The 23486-nt window shown below is 37.2% G+C and overlaps 1 protein-coding gene across 1 annotated transcript in view; it reads right to left on the bottom strand.

The window, feature by feature from the left end:
* LOC144449108 (LIM/homeobox protein Lhx5-like) overlaps positions 1-22341 on the bottom strand; it is a 37397-nt gene extending 15056 nt beyond the window's left edge. The window contains exons 1-4 of the mRNA XM_078139567.1: positions 22169-22341; positions 21593-21798; positions 16405-16967; positions 2741-2927 (exon numbers count right to left, since the gene is read on the bottom strand). Coding sequence (XP_077995693.1) covers positions 2741-2927; positions 16405-16967; positions 21593-21798; positions 22169-22341 — 1129 coding nt within the window. The remainder of the gene's footprint in view (positions 1-2740; positions 2928-16404; positions 16968-21592; positions 21799-22168) is intronic.
* Between the last annotated feature and the right edge of the window lie 1145 nt (positions 22342-23486).

Consider the following 23486-nt stretch of genomic DNA (forward strand, 5'->3'; position numbering starts at 1 on the left):
AATTACAATGATTGAACTATGTTCACATGGGAAGCTGTTCGGCAACATGGTTAAAGTATACTCGGACTAAAATCTCTTGCTGGTATAATAAATATTGCATTTTATTTTATGATCTTTGCGTACTCAATCGAGGATAGGGATACGGGTATGGTACACACATAAATTATACAGTTATGAATATTTATTGTTAACTTTGATAGCCCCTCAACGGTATTATATTAATAACTTAAACCGAGCCTGAAATTTATTGTAGTGCGAACATGGTTCTATGGAGCTTGAGCAATTGTATTAAATCATATGTGTGTGTGTGTGTGAACATGGAAATAAAAAATTATCCTTTATACAAAATATTACCGAATTTAAAACGTTTTTAACATTGTCCACTTATAAGGCGTAAACCAATATGTGGTTCTGATTAAATTCAATTTTAAAATAGATGGGGTAGGTAGATTTTTTTATTTTATTTTATCATATTTGTTTTCCATGTGTGATATTTTAGTTCAGGATTTCCATTGTTTTCAAAATGGTCTGTTATTTATTTCTTCCTATCAGATGTACAGCCATTACAGATTGGAAGAATAGTTTTATATTGTCTTTTTAAGTTGATGTCAGTTTCCGCACCCACTATTTCTCGTGAGACTTTGTGATTTTATTATTTTTTTCTCCAATACGCAAAAAAAGTTTAGGGTCGGCGTGAAAATCTAGGTGGGGTCGGGTAATCGGAACCAAACAACTTTTTTTTTGTTTGGCCTAATCTCACAACTATAATGCAAGAAGAAATATTTAAGGTTCGTGGGGTTTTTTCGTGTTTTTTGTCACCACTGTTTACTTTTCCTTTTATCTTGTTTTTAATATTCGTGATGTTCCTGAAAAAAGTAGACTTTGTTTGACATCAGACATCTTCAAACTCTTTATACTACATCGTACCGTTCTTGTCTTAAGCTTACTGTACTCCTCGCATATCCAAGCTTAGTGTGATGTTTGTATCCATTTGAAATATTAGAACATTTAGGGCGAACTATACTTTAATACTAGCAGTGTAGGATTTCAGCCTTTTTATCCTCAAGTCAAAATACTTTCCAATATTTCACATTTGTACTGTATATTGTCGATACAATGTCAATCCCTGAAGTCAAATGCATACTAATTTTCGATGTGCTGTGGCATGCTACCCAGCGAGTGTGCCTGAGAGTTTCTTCGTATACTGCCCAGCAGATCAAACTAATAAGCTTTAAAAGTCCACTTAAGCACACAGCTGTCCCAGGCTGTACAGATGTTATGCTGTCATCATAGTCTCGGAGACTTCAACGTACTTGCACCTCTTCAGGCATATCACTTTTGGTCGATACATTTTTTTCTAAGTTCGATCTTTGAGAAACAAACGAGGCCCAGATAGAGGAAAGTGAGTTTTGCAAACACGTTGACTAGTGTATAAAAGTAGTATTATACGTTCAGATATAGTATTACTACCAGCAAATGTCCTCAAAATTAATTATTCTCTTTATTCATTTTTGATTAAATCGTCAACTGTCCTTCTTACACACCATGCATAATTAGGCAGTAAGAACCTATCACTGACAACCTACGACAAAGGGCAAATTTATGGCTCAGGTATATGGCATGTTTTATGGGAACGTTTCCGAAAAAATGAAGTACTTTTTTTCTAAAGAATTCAAATATATAGACTTATTACATGTGTGAATGGACGGGTGTATATGCTTTCTATATGAGGACTTCTCTCTACACATAAGAAAAAAATAAAACGTGGGAGTATTTTCATGATTTTTGGAGATTGCTGGAGGATTGAAACCCTTTTACGAGTTTGTTCTTTAATATCTAGACAATCAGTACTCGATGCCGCAATATATTCCACAGAAAGTTCATCAATATTGTACATTTCCTGGTAATCTGGTTGTGATAGTCATACATTGACCTTTGACCCGTGAGGTCAAAGCGGCCTAAATGCCAAACTACAAAATTCAGTTTTCTCAAAACATCTTACATTACAATAATAAGCTGTATTAAAAGTTGAAATGACGTTTTTTTGACGTTTGTTGTGTTTTTTTTCTGTATAAAAGTATGACCTTTATTGCTGGAAGCGTGAACCCCATAGGCATGGCTGTATGCAAAGCCGCATGGCGCATTGTGTTAAAAAAGTTATTGTATTTGAGATGATGTATTTAGTTGTTTAGTAAATGTATACGCTTTTGAGTTATTTTATACACTTATACCATATAGTGATTCACCAATACCTGCAAGATAGATTTTCTAATTCTCCTCTAATATAGTAGTTGCCACATAACGGTTGTACACTAACTTGCCAATGTTCTGTAATTTGTATGCTTACTTCGTCATATCCAGACCCCAAAAGTTATTTTCTCCTAAAAATTATATTTAAGTGGTACTTGCACACCTTGATATATATAACGATTCCCGAATTATTTTTTTTTTTTAAATTTGTTGTACATATTAAAATTCAATAATGTTATACAATGGAGCTCTATATTTCATCCCCCTTTTCTTCAACTTTTTGTGATATTTCCCACTTTCAAATTGAATCATAGGGTCCAACTCGATGGTATAACATTGCTATACATATCCATATGTTATTTCAATTAATATGTTGGCACACCGTGAACTTAATTTTTCGACGTGTATGTTTGGATTGATAAATGTTTACAGTATACTGTGGTGTCACGTTTTTTTTCTATAAACAAATACGTATAAACAAAGCATTTACCTGGTGAATAATTGAATCCTGGATTGCCCATCATATCAGGACTATTTTCGATATCATATGGTCCTCCTATTGCAGTTCTTAACGCTCTCATTCTTCTGGGGTTTCTGAAAAAATGATGCCGTCTTGCTCCGAGGGCGCTGAGTTGTTTCATTCGACGTTCTTTCGACCTTCTGTTTTGAAACCAAACCTGTAGACCAAAGCATAAAATTCTCAATTGTATTTAATCGTCTGGCAGCAAGTTACATCAGAGTAGTTGGGTAGCAAACATCTATGAAAATATTCATTTTTCACTTTTTGTTTTGTTGTTTTCCAAATTTCAAATACAAAGTTGTGTTCATACATCACGACTTCACTGTGTCTCGAAATAATCTTTTCTGTAAATGGGGAAAATTTATATTTTGGAATATCTTTTCTCCTGGTTGAATCAATGATTAATTGTCATTGATGTCATGTATTTACTTATTTGTAACATATCGTACTTGAAATAAAGCACTCTACAAATTTTCTCCATCATTTTTATTTGATCAATCTCCAACATTTTCATTTACACGTATGATACATATAGATCAATCTCTGACACTACGACAACATGACAAAGACACATCTAGTTATTGTAGCATCATTTTGAGTCTGATGACATGCATGTTCTCTAAAAGAAAACTTGCAAATTGTGACTTAAAATACTGTTTAATCAAAAAATAAAACTGAATTTATAAGTCTTTAAAAAACAGAGTAAAACGCGGCTTGTTATGCTTGGCTGAAAATACCATGGTATTGAACAAAGTAGAACAGAATGTATGTGTGTGACTGACGCTTTTCAGAGGTATTAAATACAAATGTACGAGATAAAAGAGAGTGATTTTGAAAGCTGGTGAAAACACCAATCTCTGCTTTTCAGTATTGTGTTCGGCAATAAGTAAATGCACTGAATGTTTCGTCTCAACCTGTTATTGATTTTAAAACTAGGTCGAAACGCGTTGTACCATAAGATATTTTTTAAACATGCGAAATGCACGAAAATGCCGACATTTTTTTCAATAGCAACGGTTTCTTTCGGGTTAAACGTGCTTATTGATGCACACGAGGTCACATATTTGAAGCCACTTTTAGTTGTTGTTATACGGGTCTTCCACCGTGTGTCATATTCAGATCACTTTGAAATGAACACGTGAAATGCACACTCTCCTTGTTGATTTCTTCTTCGATGGTCTAGGCGGGAAGTCATCAGTGCGCTGTAGAACTCTAATGACAGCTCGGGGAAGGAACTGGACATTAAGAAGTGCAATTTACACGTTGATCGAACAGTTGATGTGTACGTTTTGTGTCGCTGTCTCCACGCTGTAACACGGTCTTTCATCATCTCTAGTCTCCTTTCACTGGCAATTCCCCAAAGACTCTTCCCCCTTTCTTTCTGCAAAGCTTTCCTGACGCTTAAAAACACTGTCTTGCCAAATGAACTATCTCTAAAATACCCCTGTCGTCTTTCTTAACTGAAAAGGTGGAAGACAAGTGAAAAGCAAAATGAACTGAAAAAAAAATCACCGCATCAAAGGTGAATGGTAAATTTCACTCCGTGTTCAAGTTGATTTCACGAGATTTCATCTTTGTTGTAAAATGTGACATAGTCGAGACACGGGACAATAGAGACACTGGTACGTCATTCACTATATGTAGTTACACTATCATCTCCACAGTCAGTCGTGTTTGAAAAACTACATCATTGACCTTTGCAAGTGATTATTGCATATTCGTGTAAATGGACAATAAACATGTCTTAAGTGGTGTATCGATTGTCACTGTATACATTTATAATACATTTACTCATTACATAATACGCTTTTTTGGTCACGGCGATTATCAAACACCTGCCTATTCATGGTTTCGCAAAAAAAATAATACCACAATTGCAAATTTTGTCGACAAAATGTTCAAATTCGCACAAATTGAAAATAAACAGATATTGATTCACGTAGAGAGATACACACTGAACCGAAAAAAAATCTGATATTTATGTTTCTTGACAATGTGGCAAAATGGTAACTATGGTAACTACAGACTGTAGTAACAGTTTGCTCTTAGACTGTGACACACGATTGCCATGCGGAGAGCGTTTTGGCGAGTACATAGGAACACAAAAGAAAGCGAACACGGTGTACGTATCATGATATATGTTTCTTTTGTTTCCCGCCAGCTTTGTGACTTTGTTGACAGGCTGATATGAAATACATTCGGCGCTGATTGGCCTCTCTCCTCTGCCCCTCGATAATTCGTCACCGTGATTAGTATGTAAACAGCGATCGCAGTGAAAGATACATCCCCCATTTAGCGATTGAAAATTGATTATTTGTCGATTGCAAGGTGAAAAGTGCAAAGAAGAAAGTCTCGTCTGTTGGGAACGCGAGAAAAAACTCGCCCAATATAGCTAATATTTCTGAGTAGAGCAATTTTCTCCGAGCAAGTATTTAGGTGAATTATATTTGAGCAATGTTTTCAACAACGAGAAGTGCTTCTTTACAAACGATGTGATGATATTGAAAATTTAGAAACATCCAGGTGCATTATGTACATAATTTGGCTACTTGACATTTAACAGCTGATAGCGTATCAGATAGGCTGTGAAATTTCAACAGCAGCATGGACTATGTTGTACGCACCACATGCTTGATTTCTAGTTAAATTTCTATATTCTCTGGTGAAACGATATGATACGCTTTTATTTCCAACCCGACGGGTCCTTTGAACTAGTTAAAATCCAAATAACATTCATAAAATTACAATGAAATTAAACTTTGAAAATAACAAATTTGTAGTCGATTGAAATAATCGTCTTCAGATATTCCACTTATAACGTCATTGTAAGCCAACTTTTAAATCAAATACAACTGTGATTTTATGGAAAATAATTAGGCATGCAAAGACGTGCATGAGTGATTGTGTATTTTATGAGGGTTCGTTTGCTTCCATGGCTCGTTTCGGGGCTTTGCCTGCACGGCTTTTTTATAGTTTACCGTGGCTTTTCAACGAGCTGGTAATGGACCCCCAATCTAACTATCGTCATTAAAATATGCCCGAGTAAAATTAATAATTCGGGGATTTGCTAATGAAAAGCCTCTTACGAGACGGGATTTGGGTGACGCGGTGTATATGCCACGGTTCGGTGTCTTAGTGGCAGAAAAGTATCACGTTATCGGAATACTGATTCTCTTGTAACAAGCCGACGGAGTGTTCCTCTCCGTGATCGATGCAGCTATAAATTTAGAATTAAAATAAAAACGACATTTCAGGAACGATTGATGGTATATGAAAAGCTCTCACGGTTAGGCTTACAACATTTTTTTCAAAACAAAATATCTATCAAAACAAAATATAAGAATTATCCAAAAATAGTTGAAATGGTAGAACTAATTGTAAATTTATCGACCATGTGATATGTTCAGTCTTTTCAGCGAATCCAACCAAAATATTCAACCAAGAATACAAAACCGAACACAGATTTTAAAACCAAGCCTATGGTGAAGTTTGTCCTTCTGGTGATACCGTAATAACAATGAATTATGAATCGAAAAATGAAAAGTTGACACTTTTCCCTGAGTTTGAATATGTTAAATTTGATCCGAAATGATATAATATAACCACCCCTATACCCATAATAATATAACCACCCCTATACCCATAATAATATAACCACCCCTATACCCATAATAATATAACCACCCCTATACCCATAATAATGTTAATGCTGTGTATCACGTTGAACCAAACATGAACTCATTTTTCAGGAAACGAAAACGACACAACAGCTGCAAACAAACAAACAAACAAGCAAACAAACAAACAAACAAAGTGAACTTTGGCTAAATGGCAAACTTGGAATTGGTATGTGTATGCTAAAAACAGTGTAGCGGTGTTTAGAGTAAAACACACGTTTGATGTATTAAAGTCCCTCTCCCGAGAACCGTAAGTGTCAATAATTATATATTTCTATAGTAAGTGCATATTGTTTATTCATTATTATCAATACATAGACACACTTTTTGCCGTCTTCGCTGTCAATGAAGATTAATCTTCAGTTTAAAAAGAATATAGTGAGTTTGCATAGATGAACGTTTCCCGCCAAATATTGTTTGTCTCAAAAGCGTTAACATGTATGTATGTCACATGTTTTTTCTTTTTTTTCTAACCGTTGTCAAATCTGTTTCGATTGGTAGAGATACGTATGCGCAATGCTATGGTTAGTCTATTTGTCCATCAATGCAACGTCTGTCACAAAGATCAGCGAAAAAATATACAACAAAAGCGTTTTTGACAGTAAAACTGGTTGATAATTTCTCCTTTCATACTAAACCTGAGGCTCTTAGAATCCTTGACAAAAATTGTGATTTCTGCAGTGATTATACGTGTCATACGAACAATGCAAAGAGGACTCTTTGCAACAATATGGCCAGCAACCTTCGATGTTTTGTTTCACCCGAGGGTCCAGGTTTTCTATGGCAAATAATGCACCAGTGACATGTATACTAGCTTTCTAACGTTCGCAGCTTTTAACCTGTCAGAGCAGCCCCTGGTGTCAAAATCGACGAAAATGTGCTTTTATTTCGTCATACATTGTTCACTGAGTGTATTGGTGACATTAAGAGCACTCTGTTTCGAACTCGGCGGAAGAGTAGATTGCTACTTAATCGACGACGTGTGTATAGAAGACCTGTACCCCGCCTGTTTGCTCTCTCGTCAAAAATTACCTCCGAGAAAAAGTGTCCTCCCATCCTTTGGGTTTGCGTGCGCATCCGGTCTTTTTCTAACGTCAAAATACAGAAATAATTGAAGCGTATCAACGGAAATGTATCATCTACGAACGACATACTATATGCCATTTATCCGTGATGACACACGTCAAATATATCGTCTGCTCTCTCGAAATATACTCCCGCCAGTTTTGGCCCAAGGTTTGACATCGTGAAATAGAATAGTTATGATAAGAACAGGGGAACTGAGTTCAAGTCTTACATCATTTTTGTTTGGATGTTCTTTTTTTTAATTTTAAAAAAAAATCAATCTGATATGATATATATAGACTATGATAAACTGTCTTTTGCAAATTTATGCTTTCATTCCTATTTGTTAAATAACGCAACAATATTGTTTATTTGATGTCAAATTTGAACCAATTAAATTCCCATAGTTCTTTGCGATTGTTTCCATAATTATGAAAATTGTCACGTCTTGCACACCCCCATCTACAGTAACGGCGATAACCCTATCCGTCAGCCGAGAATCAAGACTATTGTTGGCAATCCCCAAATGAAGGGATTTTTCTATCAGCTTACGTATGTGTAGATAGGTGCTGTAGATAGCTACCAAGTGATAAATATGCCGTCCATATCTAACAAAACTGGGTATCATGACAAGCGATCTAAAACTCTTGCTATCTCATAGCTCTCTCTTTCTCTCTCCTAAGCTTCCGTGTAACAGTTTGAATGCTTGACACTACCGAGTTTGTCCATGATAGAAATTGAATGATTACAGCTTTGTTTACTTCTATTTAAAAAAAGGCTCCCTCAACATCTTGAAAAATAACAACTTAGTTTCGAAGGTTATCATTATTTTTAGCAAAAAGCTGCCGAAAACATTTCCGGATGTCCTAAAGTGTTAAGTGAGATAAATCGAGATGAGGGTTGAAAGATGATGGACAGTTGGTTCGTTCGGGCAGTATGGCTGTGGTGCGAAGACGGTCATTTCTAATATATACCAGGAGTGAACATGTAACGTGGAATATTGTTTACACAGCATCACAACTCTAAATGTACAAAAACTTTAATTGGATATCAATGATAAAGGACTCGCGATGATAGGAACAATCGTCAGGGATATACAAGGATACATCAGGGATATATGTAGCTCTTCTTTAGACATTGTCAGCAATGCCCAACTCACGTCACGTGTTCTATTTCTAGTCTGCTGTCAATGTCGTTGTTGAAACTTTTGGAAGAGCTAGGGGTATGTGTGTGTGTGTATATATATATATATATATATATATATATATATATACCCCGTAACTAATATATGGGGTACTATATGTTTGTAGGTAGCCAGTAATCGTAATAAATGCACAATCTAAAATGATCGAACACACTTATTGATACGGAAATTGTATGGGATGAAACTAATTTTTTCTATGGAATTCTGTTGCAGTTTTACATTATACAGTTTGTGGGATCTGTCGATTGATAAATAATAATCTTTAAAAGGGAAAAGAAACCATGAAATATAAAATGTGTTTTCATTTAGTAATCGCGTACATGTAAAAAAATCAGCAATTCATCACTTTCTAATGAAGTCTGGCGTCATTTCAGCACTACATCGACAGTCTTGGTAGTATGGGTATATATTACTAGTATTTCTCTACAGGGTTGGTTGTATAATGTTTTAAAGACACGCAGTGAGGCAACAGCTGTTGTAGAATATCTGAAGCAGCAAAAGCTCTCTAAATATGCAAACACAATGGGGAAACACTGAATTCCATGAAGCCTATTTAAGCTCGCATGTAATGTTGTTTTTAGAAATCCCACATCGATGACATTTTTTCTGTTTGTCCTAATGAAAGAAATGCCGCGTTGACCGATTCGGCGGCGTTTACATTGTCCGACGTAATTTCTATGACAGTACTGTCACATTGGTTAATTTCACATCCAAAATATACCGTGGAATTGTTTTTCGATTCTTATCGAAAAACCCTTTCTAGATTTATGTAAACACTTGCTTAAAAAAAGTATAGTTATCGCATCGAGACACTAAAGTCAATCCAATAGATTTCCGTGTTCTGGTTATCAGATTGTTTCGTCTCTGCATAGTTTGAAGTATTTCTGACCCGGTTCAAATGTCAAAGGTCATAACCTTCTCGGGAAGTTAATTTAGAATTACTTGGAAGAGATTCCTATAAGGAAATATAATGTTATCAATATTATTCTTGAAAGGTACACCTGGGTTATGATGACGTCCGGCAAACAACAAGACTTCTTTTTCTATAGTATGGGGTGGGTTTACTTTCAGAACCAATCGATTTAAAGAGTCCGTCACTTTTACATATGTTTTAACAATTGCGAAATGTAAAAATAAATTTCAGAATTGGTGAATAGTTAAATAATAATATATTTGATATAAATATATATGAAAAAGATAGTCTATTGTGTACGTATGTATGTCTATCTATCTGTCTGTCTCTGTATGTATGTATGTATGTATGTATGTATGTATGTATGTATGTATGTATGTATGTATGTATGTATGTATGTATGTATGTATGTATGTATGTATGTATGTCTGTATGTATGTATGTATGCATGTGTTTGTGTGTATACGTGTGTTGGAGTGCCAATTTTGGTAGATCTGCTAAAACGCAAAACATAACGGAAAATCACCATTTCAAAGCAAAAGAAAAAGAGATAATACTTAATGTATCAAATAAACAAATGCTACACATAAATTCACAGTATAGATAAATATATAAATAAGAAACACAACCTACTGGGGTTGGTTAGTATGATCTAGGGTCAGCCACGTGGTGTACAGTTAATTCCATTTGCTAGCACAAATCATTACCTAATACAGAATGGTAATCGGTACTAATTAGCTAACACTTAGAATGTAGTGCTGACTTTGTTCCATTTGTTTAAATCACTCAATTTGGAAAGCCAAATGACTATAAATATCGCACCAAGAAGTCTAAAAGGGTTGGTGGTATTACTGGTGTTGATTGATCGCCTCTTGACGACTTCTCATCAAGCTAAAAGTCAACCCCTATACGTGGAAGTCATACGGAATTATGCAAATATGTCAAATCTGTATATATATATATAGTACGTTGTTTTTTCTTTAAACATGGCAGTGAATAATGGTGGTGGTATTGTTGCACATTTATAGATAGCTTTTCCTTTGTGGAAAACGTTACATATCCTGGAAAATGATATGTATTCATATGTCGGACGGGGAGTTGACTACAAGGACATTACATTGTCCATGCTCAGGATTGAATTACTTACATGTTTTTGTTCGTCTGTCTGTCTGTCTGTCTGTCTGTCTGTCTGTCTGTCTGTCTGTCTGTCTGTCTGTCTGTCTGTATGTATGTATGTATGTATGTATGTATGTATGTATGTATGTATGTATGTATGTATGTATGTATGTATGTATGTATGTATGCATCTGTCTATCTGTGTGTTTGTGTGTGTCTCTGTGTGTTTCGTGACTGTGTGTATGTCTATATATGCATGCGTCTGTGTCCAGGAAATGGAATTATGCTGAATTCAGGTGTATTAGTATTCCTGTATGTTATGTCATCAAACGACGGTGCATCTTACTGGGTTCAAAGAATGGCATAATATTGGACGTCGGAATGAAAAAAAATGTGAAAATTGATTCCATCCGTGTCCATATTTCCGTTTGTAGTTCACATAATTCAGAATAAAGGTACTAGTGAAATGTGTCGACCAGTTCAATATATCGTATAAAAATACACAATTCAATAATATACCTATAACTATAGTTCTGTAACGGAGGTTAACGCTTGGAAATATTTCAACTATATATTTAACTGCATGTATACACTAATTTCGAAACCCTCCTTTCTTCCCAACTCTTTTTATCCAATCTCGAAAAGCATCATTGCATGTTGGTCGCCATGGGGCGCCACTAACGAATCGCAAGATATCTTCACCAATGGATACAATGTCGAACGTGATAGAATACTTGAGATGGTAAGAGTTGGATATATATGGAGCAGCGCTATCCATGTTATGGAACCAGCGGCAGTTTGTTTTTACACATGCCGCTGTCTGGATAAGAAAGCTAGTCGCCTTAAGACCTAGGCTATACTGACAACACGCTGGGAGTTTTCCTTTGCTGCATCAAACTGTTGTCAAATGCTTTTTCAAGAAGAATGAGCAGAAAGCGACCTTGCTGCTGAAGAACGTTTCCTGTGCTTTGAAAAGTAGCTTTTACTGATGCAAATGTAAGATTCCTTTGAACTATGCGTGACCAGTCTCACTGGTGTTTATACTAACTCTGCTTTTCAGCTTTTCAAGTGAAAAAAAGACGGCGCCTTTGCGAATGAATCGTGAAAAAGAGCAAATCACAGAAATTGAAACATCGCCACTGCTGACTAATATCAATAAGCTTACCTCACCATATGTCATTATATTGCCTTCACAGAAATTTCTGAAAATATCACCACGACAAAATATGCTGGCTGGAAATATTATATTATGTATGGATTGTAATATTATATGATAACTGACTTTGTTGACATACAAAACTGGGACAATTTAAGCTAGTCAGTGATCGAAAATGTATTAATTTACTATACTTTCCAAGCGAAATCTGATAAACTTTTCGTCAAAATGGCTACCATATTTTAAGCCAATCAAGAATATTTGCAATATTTCCATGGTAACGAAAATACGTAGCAGGCTTTACCATGAAATTTAGAAATATGAAATACATAATTTGTACATTGCCAGAAAGGAAATGCTATTGTTTACATAGTTGATTTGTATGTTATTGTTGTTGTTTTAGAAAAAAACATCCTCAGCGATAGAATTCGAATTTAAGCTCAATCTTTCAAAAAGAAGCTCTCACATCTGTTGGTACGTTTCATTTTAATATTGATTGATTTTTTAAAATCGAAAATAAGTTTCAGAATTTGACGCATTGCAAAGCTTATAATGAATTCGTTATCACACTTACTCTAATGATCCAAGGCATGAATATATCTATTACTTACTTCTCTTCATTAAAATCAACCAAAATCGACAGTCTCCATGGAAAATCGCTAATTTGAATATTATACACATTAAAGTGTGGATATGGGCGTTGGATAATTTGGCGGGTAAAGACTGGGTATGATGGAACGAAGATACCAATTGCCAATCATAAAGTTGCAGATACCCAGCACAACTAATACGAATACGTGTCCTCGGTATATTCGATTTCTGTTCTTTAATCTGTTGGTTTTTCTCGGTATGTACTTTCGTATGTCATCATTGAATGAACAAGAGTCGAATACATTATGTACCTAGCACAACAACAACAACAACAACAACAACAACATCAACAACAACAACAACCACCACCACCACCAATAACAACAACAACAACAACAACAACAACAACAACAACAACAACAACGGCAACAGACAGTTGTGACTTGATGAGATAAACTAGACAGACATTTTTGCACATTGTAAATAAAAATAATATCCATTCACTGAGCACTTTGGACACACAAATCAATTCATTCACGTTCAATGATTACGAAAAAAATGTATTAACGAACTGGTTTTATCTTCTAATCTAATGGAAATATTCAAATGTGCAAACCTTTTAACTTTGCAGACGATTACTACCTGGATCGAACTAACTTCGTCAAAATGGGTACTGTCGGCAGCATTTGTACATGTACAGTGTGTGATTATTGACCTTTGCCCTTTCTGCATCAATTATTTCATTTTATTTTGCATTTGTCGAGCCAAGTTTTATGTCGTTCATACAAAGAAAAGCATTTGATGTGGTCATTGACTCTTGAGACGCACCAGTAGCTACTCTTTCTTGGCGATTTAGTACAAAACGAAACTATTTTTCATAATTTCTTTTTAGCTTGAATTTGTGTTTTGTTATCTGTTTTGGGTGAACAGTTGTCCTGTTGCTATATGGCCGGTGATGGCTACGTTTGTGGTTGTCAAATGGCAACCGCAGTTCCCCACTACCAAATATAACAGAAATCGTCGTCTGTTTGGGTTATAGCCCATCGCGAGCATACACGTGTGTCTACAGAATATCTGTGTTCACGCAGTGACACGCTGCAAGCTTTCGTCAACTGCCTTTACTGGTAATGTTTGAACCGCTAATTACTACCCTAATGGGGCGTTCTCTTCAATATTCAATTTGACCCAGGCTGTGATGGCTTCCTAAAGAATAGAGATTTCACCCAAACTTGTCGAATTAAAGCTCTTCATGTGCACTGATCAAACCCCACTCCGCCAAAACCTAAAATATCGACCTGACGCAAAGTACGGGTTTCAATTACATGCTCACGCTGTGTGTGGAATATTCAAGACACCAATTGCGTGCCCTTTCTCCGTGATCTTAAAAGTGAACACGCATGTGAGGGACCCTCGAGGGGGTAGGGTACTCCCCGCGGGATGGGGAAACATTGCGAGGTCGGAAGCCTAAGCATGAGTCGAGTCCAAATAGGGAGAAATGAAAAGACAAGCCGCCGGGTTTAGATCAGTGGCTTACAACCGGGGTAAAAACCTCGTTGTAGTTTTTTCAAGTTGACCCTTGCCCAGACTTGGGTCCCGATGGACATCCAGTTGGCTAAGAACGGCACATTAGAGAATGGTTCCTATTCACCGTTGACTGCGCATCCTTCACGCGGAAATATTATATGATATAATCAAGTTGTGCTTCGTTTCTAACTGTCGAATTTAATTTCAACCGCCAATGCCTCCGTGATCATACTTTGAAATCGACGTATTCCAAGTGATTGTTCAGAGTTGCATAGACTCTACCGTCGCCCTTTCATATTGACATATAAATGCACTCACATTTTAACCAAGCACTTTTAAAATCGATGCATTTGAAAGATCATAAGTTCCATACGGGATTCCCAAACATGCCTGAGAGCAACGCAGGGATACACATCTCGAGAAAAAGACCCGCTTTTCACAATTATGTTTGTATCTACTGTTGCCATGACAGCAACAGTATGTGGTATTTAATGGATTTCTGTATGCTTCAAAGCACTAGAACAACTTATATAAGTGTTATATGTTGCTTTGGGGGAAACGACACAGACTGATTATATGCAAATAAAATAACAACAACAAGAAATAGGAATATATATATATATTGTAAGCTCAATTTTGCAAATTATTTGGTGATCCAAAGGATTTTGGACAATCTGGTGTTGATGGATCTATATCACTTGATATTCTGATTTGTGTTTTCAAACAAAATAAAAATATTAAAATATCAATATATGGGGGTACATTAAAGTCGCTTAAAATAACCCCCCGTCAGAAGTCACCCCCCCTCACCCAGAAGCCACTGCACGGCATTAGCATACATATGTAACCATAAAGCGATATAGTAGACGCAATAACTATTTTTTATACATGTGATTAATATACAACGACTGATAGACTGTCTATCTTTCAGTTCATAGTTAAGTAAGAATCAACAGTAACCACTACTGGTAACGTTTACCGATGTGACACTAAACTTTATTATTATCTTTTTATTTATTTATTTATTTACTTATTCCTTAAAATATGTTAATAAATTTATTTTGAAACAGTGTAGTTGGGTATTAATACTTAGATGTGTCAAATTGAATAAAGTTATTTTTCCTAGCATTAATACTTTGTGCTATCACAGACGAAGAGGGAGATACGCACCGACATATGGCGGAATCACGCAATGTTCTCATCTCCCCGGGCGTTTTGTCTGATAGTGCCTTTTTTTCTCAGGCCATACACAAGGGTGTGACTTGGTTGTGGTAATATTTCACATATATCATTTTGTTTAGACTAGCCGCCTTAAAAAAAATTGTACAAATATATCAAAACGTTGTCATTTCTTCTTTTCAAAAGCAAATCACACTTGACTGTATTCATCTACTGTTTTATTTCATTTAGTAACCAACGTTACGGTAAGGTTTAGAGCTACTATGGAACTGTTCATAGTGTAACTTAGCTCAGCCCGGAGACAATGATCACACTCTGGTGTTGAAATCATTTGAATTAGGAACCGAAATATCGACTCGCTCCACAAAAGAAGAAAAACAGAAACGTAAACTATAATATATTTTCTAAGTGTGCTATAGTAGTGGGGTTGGCTTTTACTTCAGCTGTGCACGCGCTACATCAGATATCGTAAAAAACACATGCAGTTGAAATCTTATGGAAAGATAGGTTCCTATTATAAACCCAAATATTTCGAATCCATAATTTATTTAAATGAAGGATCGTGTATAAATAAAAATAAGAAAACGTGCCTAAATGAAGAAGTGGTGACTTCCTACTTTCTGCAGTGATACATAAAAGCAAATGCTTTGTTTATTTTATAAATTTGAGTCGCTTCCTAAAATCGATATGGCCACTCGAGATCTTCACGGCTGGCTCTTGGAATACTCACTAACGAATCGAATTTCTCGGCGTTTTCCAAGCGTGTACGATATGTGCCAATTCGGTGGTATTTTATAATATTCCCCGGAGTTTTAGGTATTTTCTATAAACTTCAACTTCTCCGACGTACTTTTTTGTCGGAGAATGATAGTGGTGTCAACACAGTGCGCACAATCAACTTCACAATGAGAGTACGCCCAAGTTACTCTAGTGTAATGGTAGGTTTTATCGAATTCTTAATTCGTTTAGTGTTCGTTCAGACGAGTGTATTATAAGTTTCCAAGGTCTTCTTTGAATATCATACGGGACCATTATAAGTTTGTTGTAAATGAACTTGGCAGTGTTTATATTATGAGGACGGACAAACTCATACAATGTTCATGAAGCTTATTTTTGTGTAAACAATTTTGAAATTAGTATGATCGTTAAAACAAACATCAAACGTACAATCGCATGATAACTGACTAGATATTTGAATGTATAACTTACCTGTATAACTCTCATATTTAATCCTGTTTCCTGGGCTAGCTGTTCTCGTATGTGTCTTGTTGGCTTTGGTGTGGCATTAAATGCAGCTTTCAAAGTTTCTAGTTGTTTAGCTTTAATTGTTGTACGTGGCCCACGCCGTTTCTGTCCACCAACATTATTAGAGTCTGTGTTTTCATTATTTGCTGGTGGTGTGACATTTGTTCCACTATTATTACTATTAGAATTGTGCACATTTGTATCACTGTTTGTTTGTTGGCCATCATTAGAATTTGTATTGGCTTCAACACTCTCACTTATAGATGAAAGATCGTCCTTGTCATCCTCATCTTCGTCCAAATCACCTTGAATAGGTGGTGTCGGTTGACTCTCCGTGTCTTCCCCTGGGGTTTGAGCCGACGGGGGAGCCGCTGTTGATGGTGGGGGAGCCACTGACGAAGGAGGGTTCACTAAACTAGGTGGACTCTGTAGAAGCGAATCGCAACTTCCATTGGAAAGGCCAAAGCCATTGGAAGTGACGGCTCCGTTGCTGAGATGTCCCCCACCTAATTCTGATTCCGACTCGGCTGTGGAAAAAAAGGGGAAAACTGTGATAAGCAGAATGAATATTTTATTGATGAGACCTGTGCTAAAGTGAGCTAGATAATTTCATTTTGTTTTATTGTATCAGTCCTTAGAGGCAATCCTATACCGATATGAAAATGGAAATTTATTGCCTCAGATAAAACAATTGACGTGATATAGTAATGAGCAACATAGACACCCGAGTGAAGGACTGGTCACAATTGAATCCCGTCCTGATTTCAGGCTAAAAACAATCCTTGTGTTGGAGGAAGCTGTCGGTACAAAAGTGTTCTTTATGTTGTTTTCATTATGAATGAGCAAAAGCAACATACACTTTCCACGACTGGAAATATGAACACTCTTAATGGATACATTGAGTGTATTTTCCTAGGGGACCTGGAGAGCGCTTTCAGAGCAGTAGTATTGCCAACATACAAAAGAAAAATTCGCTTCAACCGGTTTGACGAGCTGTCAAGAGCGGAGCGTGAGCTCGCATAGACTTACAAAGTACAGTCGGTGAACGCATCAAATTGGGGTACAGCGGCCAAAGAGGAAATTAAACAAAGATTTCCAACTGATGGATATTTTAGCGCACCGTCATAACAGACGGGATTTTTACCCTTGTCTGTTGCACGAAATACGGAGGACATTTTTAAATGGGTTTAAAAACGTATATGTAGTTAACAAAAGAGTTTTATTTTTAAAGTACATTAACCGTGGTTTTACTGAACAGCTTCCAAAAATACATGTGTTAACTACCAGTGCAAACAAACAATCTGACATACATTGGACGATCATTCTGACGGTAATGTCGGTGTTTTAATTATATTCAATCTTTCGATCTAAATACGAGCAGAGTTCAACCGGTGATTGAAAGTTTGTATTTTCCTCGGAACATCACGACAGCGAAATAGTCGCCATTTTATGGCTTACCAGTTCTTCTCGCAGATGTCAATCTTTTTTTGAGGGTCTGAGAATGGGCAATTAAAGAGGAATTGAAGCTTTTGAACGCTGGAGAATACAAGTAGCACTTTATAAGGTAGCTAGGCATCGCTCTCAGCTCTAATCACATTAACCCTATCCGGTAATTAGACAGTTATTGTCTCAACTGGAAAGACGAGGAGTGACAAATCGGCCGTGTCTCCAAACGTTGCCAACCGACGCTTTGTTCACTTCGGAGTTTTTTTTGACCACGGTGACTACCCACGTGTTCGTTCGGTGACTCAGGATGATAGCATAAGCAATGTCTTTCAAAATTAGCTATTGAAGTAATCAGTTGACGATAATAACATATCCAATATAGATCACTGTACAGTATATCTTCTGTACATTCCCTTTCGACATAATACACATTGATTTTAGTAACTGTTGCGGTTGTGCATTTGAAATCAAATCAGTTAAAATATAAATAGTGCAAACATAGTGGGTGTACATTTCTAAAAATGTTCCTGACAAGAATTGTGCAATGAAAATCTGATGGCACCTTCGTAACAACGTTTAATTAAAACAATGAAAATAGTCCAGACATGTTATTTAAGAATCACACTACCGTGCAAATATGTATCGTTGTAAAGAATGGTGGGTCGTTAGCGTTTTTATTAGCTATGGTATATTGCGTGTGCAATGTTGAACATCGTAACCGGGGCTTGCATATTCTCATGGACTTTTTTATATCATATACACTATGTGATCCCAAACGTTAAACCTACTTACACGTACTCAAAAAACAAAAGAAACAGAATGCTGCAATAGCCTCCAGGCATCGAATCGTCATTTTTGACAGCTATACAGCTAATACATCATCCAGTGAACGAACGACATTATTTGTCAAGCAATAATGCATTTACAAGGCATGGCGAGAGTACATCACCGTTTTGAGACCCCCAGACCATAGACCGCCCGCTGATTCGCTGGGCAACTAAACCCCTAGTGAGTTTACTGGTTGCGATCAAACAAGAGTCAGCGACTATCGCCAACCCCTCCAGCCGTGCACAGTGGGCGATGGTTGCGAGATAAGGCCTGTTGAAAGGCTAAACGAAACCTGCCGCCAAGTGCTGCAATTATCGATACTACCGATCACTCCATCTAGAACATGTTTTCAAATGGGAAAAGTCACTTTCCCAGAGGATTCGTGGAGCCACTCTGGGAATCAGAATCCGTGTAACGAAATACAAGGCTGTTATAGTTAAAATTTACACAGTGTGCTTGTTCAGTATACTAGTACTTTTAAAGTTATTGATCTACAATTGCTCTATATCATTGCTAACACACTATATACTCGAATGATTTAGAAACCAAGATATGCATGAATTATACATTATACGAGACGAACTCGTTTACATGCCCAAAATCAAATAAAAACAATAGAGATTACTTTTTTTTGATGATCAATTACGCCAACATGAATAATTAAGGCTTGGAGTGAGTAATATGTCGAAATGCATTCTCTATGTATACACAATTTGACAACCCGTTTTGAACTCAGAGTTGCTGAAATGCCTTCTATCACGGTTTTTAAAATTAAAAAAGTCAAGTTTTAATGAGAATTTGGCTCACACGCTTGTAAAGGTATAAGCGGGTCAGTCATTGACATACATCGATGTAAGAACCGTCGAAGCATTGATTTTTTTTCACCGGTGATAATTCATACGCAAGATGCAGCTGACTAGTACAGTGATGACGGGTCCAGCGACAGAAACAATGCTCTTTCCTTCCGTTTCCTGGCTTCAGGGGACACCCGCATGGCGGAAGTTGCGCTTGGAACAAAAAATGAAGACAATTTTTCACCGACATAAACCACCTTTCACGTGTGCCGTTGCTCGAATGTGCACTACGCTTGTTTTTAATAATTGCTACGGAGTGTGTACAGCTCGATATGGTATTCATATGAGTCCGCTGTATAGACATGACGCTGCATCGATTGACAACAAAACTAACACAGACTTTAAATTCTCAAACGCCAATCCAGATGAAACATTGGATATTGTAATATGGGTACTATGAAGAACGTAGCTATGTTGACGAGATATCAAGGAGTCGATTCGGAATAAACAAATATAATGGGGACATAATAATTAATATACTAATGTATTATATCAACGAACTCCTTTCTATTTTTCAGTGTTACTGTTATTTCTTATTGTTGATTTGACAATATTGACTAGTAAACAGTTGCTGTATGGATTGAATACACGCGTCTTTCATTTACCTGGTTAGAATATAATTTCTCGACTGATCTCGTGTGGCCAGATTTTTGAATAGACGTTCACAGTATTGTTGACAACACCTAAATCCATGGCTTTGTGGATAGCTGACAATTTCGACCTCTGGTCCGCTCGGCCATTTTGGATTTGGCGAAATGTTCATCGGGGATGGAATAATCGCCGTCGGCAGAGAGCTGCAGCGCTCCGTAGTGACTTTCTGTACTGCGCTTGTAAAAATTCATAATGCGAGATTTTTGCGGTGAAACGGTACGGAACATCAGTTCTGGCTTAAGGCAATAAAACGGGGGACATCATTTATGGGTAATGACTTGTCGTTAAGTAGTGCGATACTAGGACGATGATAAATCATCGACAATTGTGAGACCTACGGATTCCACGTCTGCCGTAAGGTGAAGAGGTACACACAACGATTATCACGTACGAGTGTATGCCAAATAGCCGGTTATTGATAAACTTCAAATGTATGAGGAGATCGATAAATGAGTGGAACAGTCCAAATAACAAATTACAATAATTCGATAACAAGAGGGATATTACATCCATTGGAATCACAATTGCCTGAACTTTATTTACACCAGGCGAGATAATTATCTGAAATAGACCACAGAAACAAACAGATCACTAGTTCATTTCTATATTTCATTTACAACTACAAAACGTCAATTGCTGAATATATGCTAGGTTGCTTTTGAGCATAACTCGATAACAGGTTGCGATCACGCTGCAAAAATTGAAAGTGAAATCACTCGAGAATTACTATATTTTGATTGAGGGCCTGTCTGGGTCGATTGTCCAATGCATCTGGTTATCTATATCTCTGTACCCTCATTCAAAAATCAGGTCCCTTTGCGATTCGTACATGAAAGATAAGGTCTGAGGGTCGGGGCATATGTGAAAACAAAAAAATATCCATGTAAGTTTCACTTTCCTTTGATATGTACTATATACAAGTTACAATCAGTGAACATATTGCTCTATTGTGGAGTTTTCAATTCAGTTCGATTTATTCTCTTACACGCTAATTTTGACTTTATTGTTATATTTCATCAATATATAACTGATGATAACCCAGCTTTTTGATTCAGCGATTTTTTCCATCAGTGTACTATTTTTTTTACTCACAGGTGATGTTTACCCGTCCACACCATATAGTAGCAGATCTGACTTATAGATGCCAGCTGTTATATAGACATACTAGTCTTATTGCGTGTACTATCCCAACACGATCGAGTTCAGTGAAATACCTGTATGTCAACACAACACAACACCCGCTTCAAAATGACAACTGGGTTTTGTTGTAGTAAGCAGGCGACAGTTGCTGGCAAGGGGGGGGGGGGTCACTATATTTCCCTTACACCTTTACAAATATGCTGTGATGGCTGACTGTATTATGTCGAACCTACCTGACGGTGATTTTGTACTCATGTAGTCATCTTTGCAAATAAACTGATTTTCGTCCACTACATATAGTTCTTCTCCCGTTGAAAGTTGCTTACGACAAACCATGCACGTAAAACACTTAAGGTGGAAAACTTTATTGCGGGCACGCCGGACAAGATCGTTGGGTGATATCCCCTGAGAACAACCGGCACATTTTGTACCGTATCGCCTGTGGAAAGGGAAAGTCACATAGAGTAAGTACAAGGTATGTAGATGATACTAAGTACACGTGTTGTGTATTTTTAAGAAGGTATGGACGACAGAACACATTCAGGGGTTGTTTCTTCAGCTCTATAGCATTCCAAACTTGCTGTGATACATTGCATATAGAGAGTTTGCGATGAGTGAAACTATTTAAAAAACTGGAAACCAATTCACAGTTAGCTACGTAAGAGATCTGTTTGAATGGTTCGACAAACAACAGCAGAGTTTACACTACAACAAGGCGTTGAGAAATGTACATATAAAAGTGTGAAATGTACATGACTGAATGTGGCGTCTAGGAATTAAAAGGGTAAAACAATACAACTGTTTCTCACCTGACGAAATCTGTCCGGCAATATAGTCTGCCATCCCGTGAAAAGCACTTGTCGGCCAGTTTACATTTGCATTCGCAACACTGTACACAATTCACGTGCCACGCTCTGTCCAGAACGTTTAAGAGAAATCGGTCCAAAATTGGCCTCTCGCAACCAGCGCATAGTTGAACCATGGCGCTGAAATAAATATAGCGCACCCAAAAGTCACAGTGAAATATACAATATGTATATAGTGATACACTTCAGGCTGAAATGCACAATCGTCTCGAGTTATTTTTCGCTGGAAGCTGGCTCTGACTTGGTTTACAAATGTATTGATTGATTTGGTTCGAAGCAACAACTAGCACTCAACATCGAAGTTTTAATTTTTTTCTACCTCGTGTGATACTTGCAGGTCTCCGTGTATGTTGAGTACATGCCCTCCCTTAGTGTACAAGTCCACAAGAGCGATGATCGGTAGTTTGGCAGTCGACCCCTGAGCTTTTTTACACTCAGTGGGAGGGATTCGATGAAGCAAACACTAGTGGGGTTTCACTGTATGTATCTGCGGATAAATCTATTTCGCATGTACGCTGTTTGTATGCAGCTGTCGTGGTCTGTTGTTGGTTGTGGTGGCTTCCCGGTGGCACGAACGAGTTTCCCCTTCCAAAACGATCTTCCACGTCCCGCAGCCTTTTGAAGTTGCCAATTCGTCACAATCGTGAAGATCCTGTGAAGTCCATAGTAAGTATAGAAAATTAAGTCAACCGGTGTGTCCTCACAGTGAGTCGGTACCATCCATACGTAACGATACGGTGTAGATTATGAAGGGACAAAAACAGTTGTATCAAAATTACTGTTTTTCTGTTGTAAATTCTTCGAGTATGACTATAGAGCAGCGACTTGTTCCCCTGTCTACGACACTTGTGACAGAGACTCTACGCTGTCAGTGGTTGTAAGCACTGTTATACTGTACTACTACCAATTCACACTGTTGCAATTATGACACCTCAGTCCAAGCAATCACACGAGAGTATCTCCTCGCTTCGGCGCTGTCGGTGTCATGGCGTTGACGAGTTGACAGGGTGGGCGCCTTGCAAACCAATCGCAACGTAGCCACCATAGCAACTGTGCCCCGCCTCCTATTATTATGCAAAATACATTCCTATTGGCCAATCAGAGAGTGGTGGGCGGTATCCCTTGAGTGTTGTTGATGTTACATTCACCGTCAGAAAGCTTTCACAAGCGTTTTCAAAGCCACATGCATACAAGCTAAACAGTGCCTGAAAATTCAAACAGATTTACTATGCTGATGTTGCTTTTGGAGTGTTTGACTACT

This window comes from Glandiceps talaboti, chromosome 18 (genome assembly GCF_964340395.1).
Source record: "Glandiceps talaboti chromosome 18, keGlaTala1.1, whole genome shotgun sequence".
NCBI lineage: Eukaryota > Metazoa > Hemichordata > Enteropneusta > Spengelidae > Glandiceps > Glandiceps talaboti.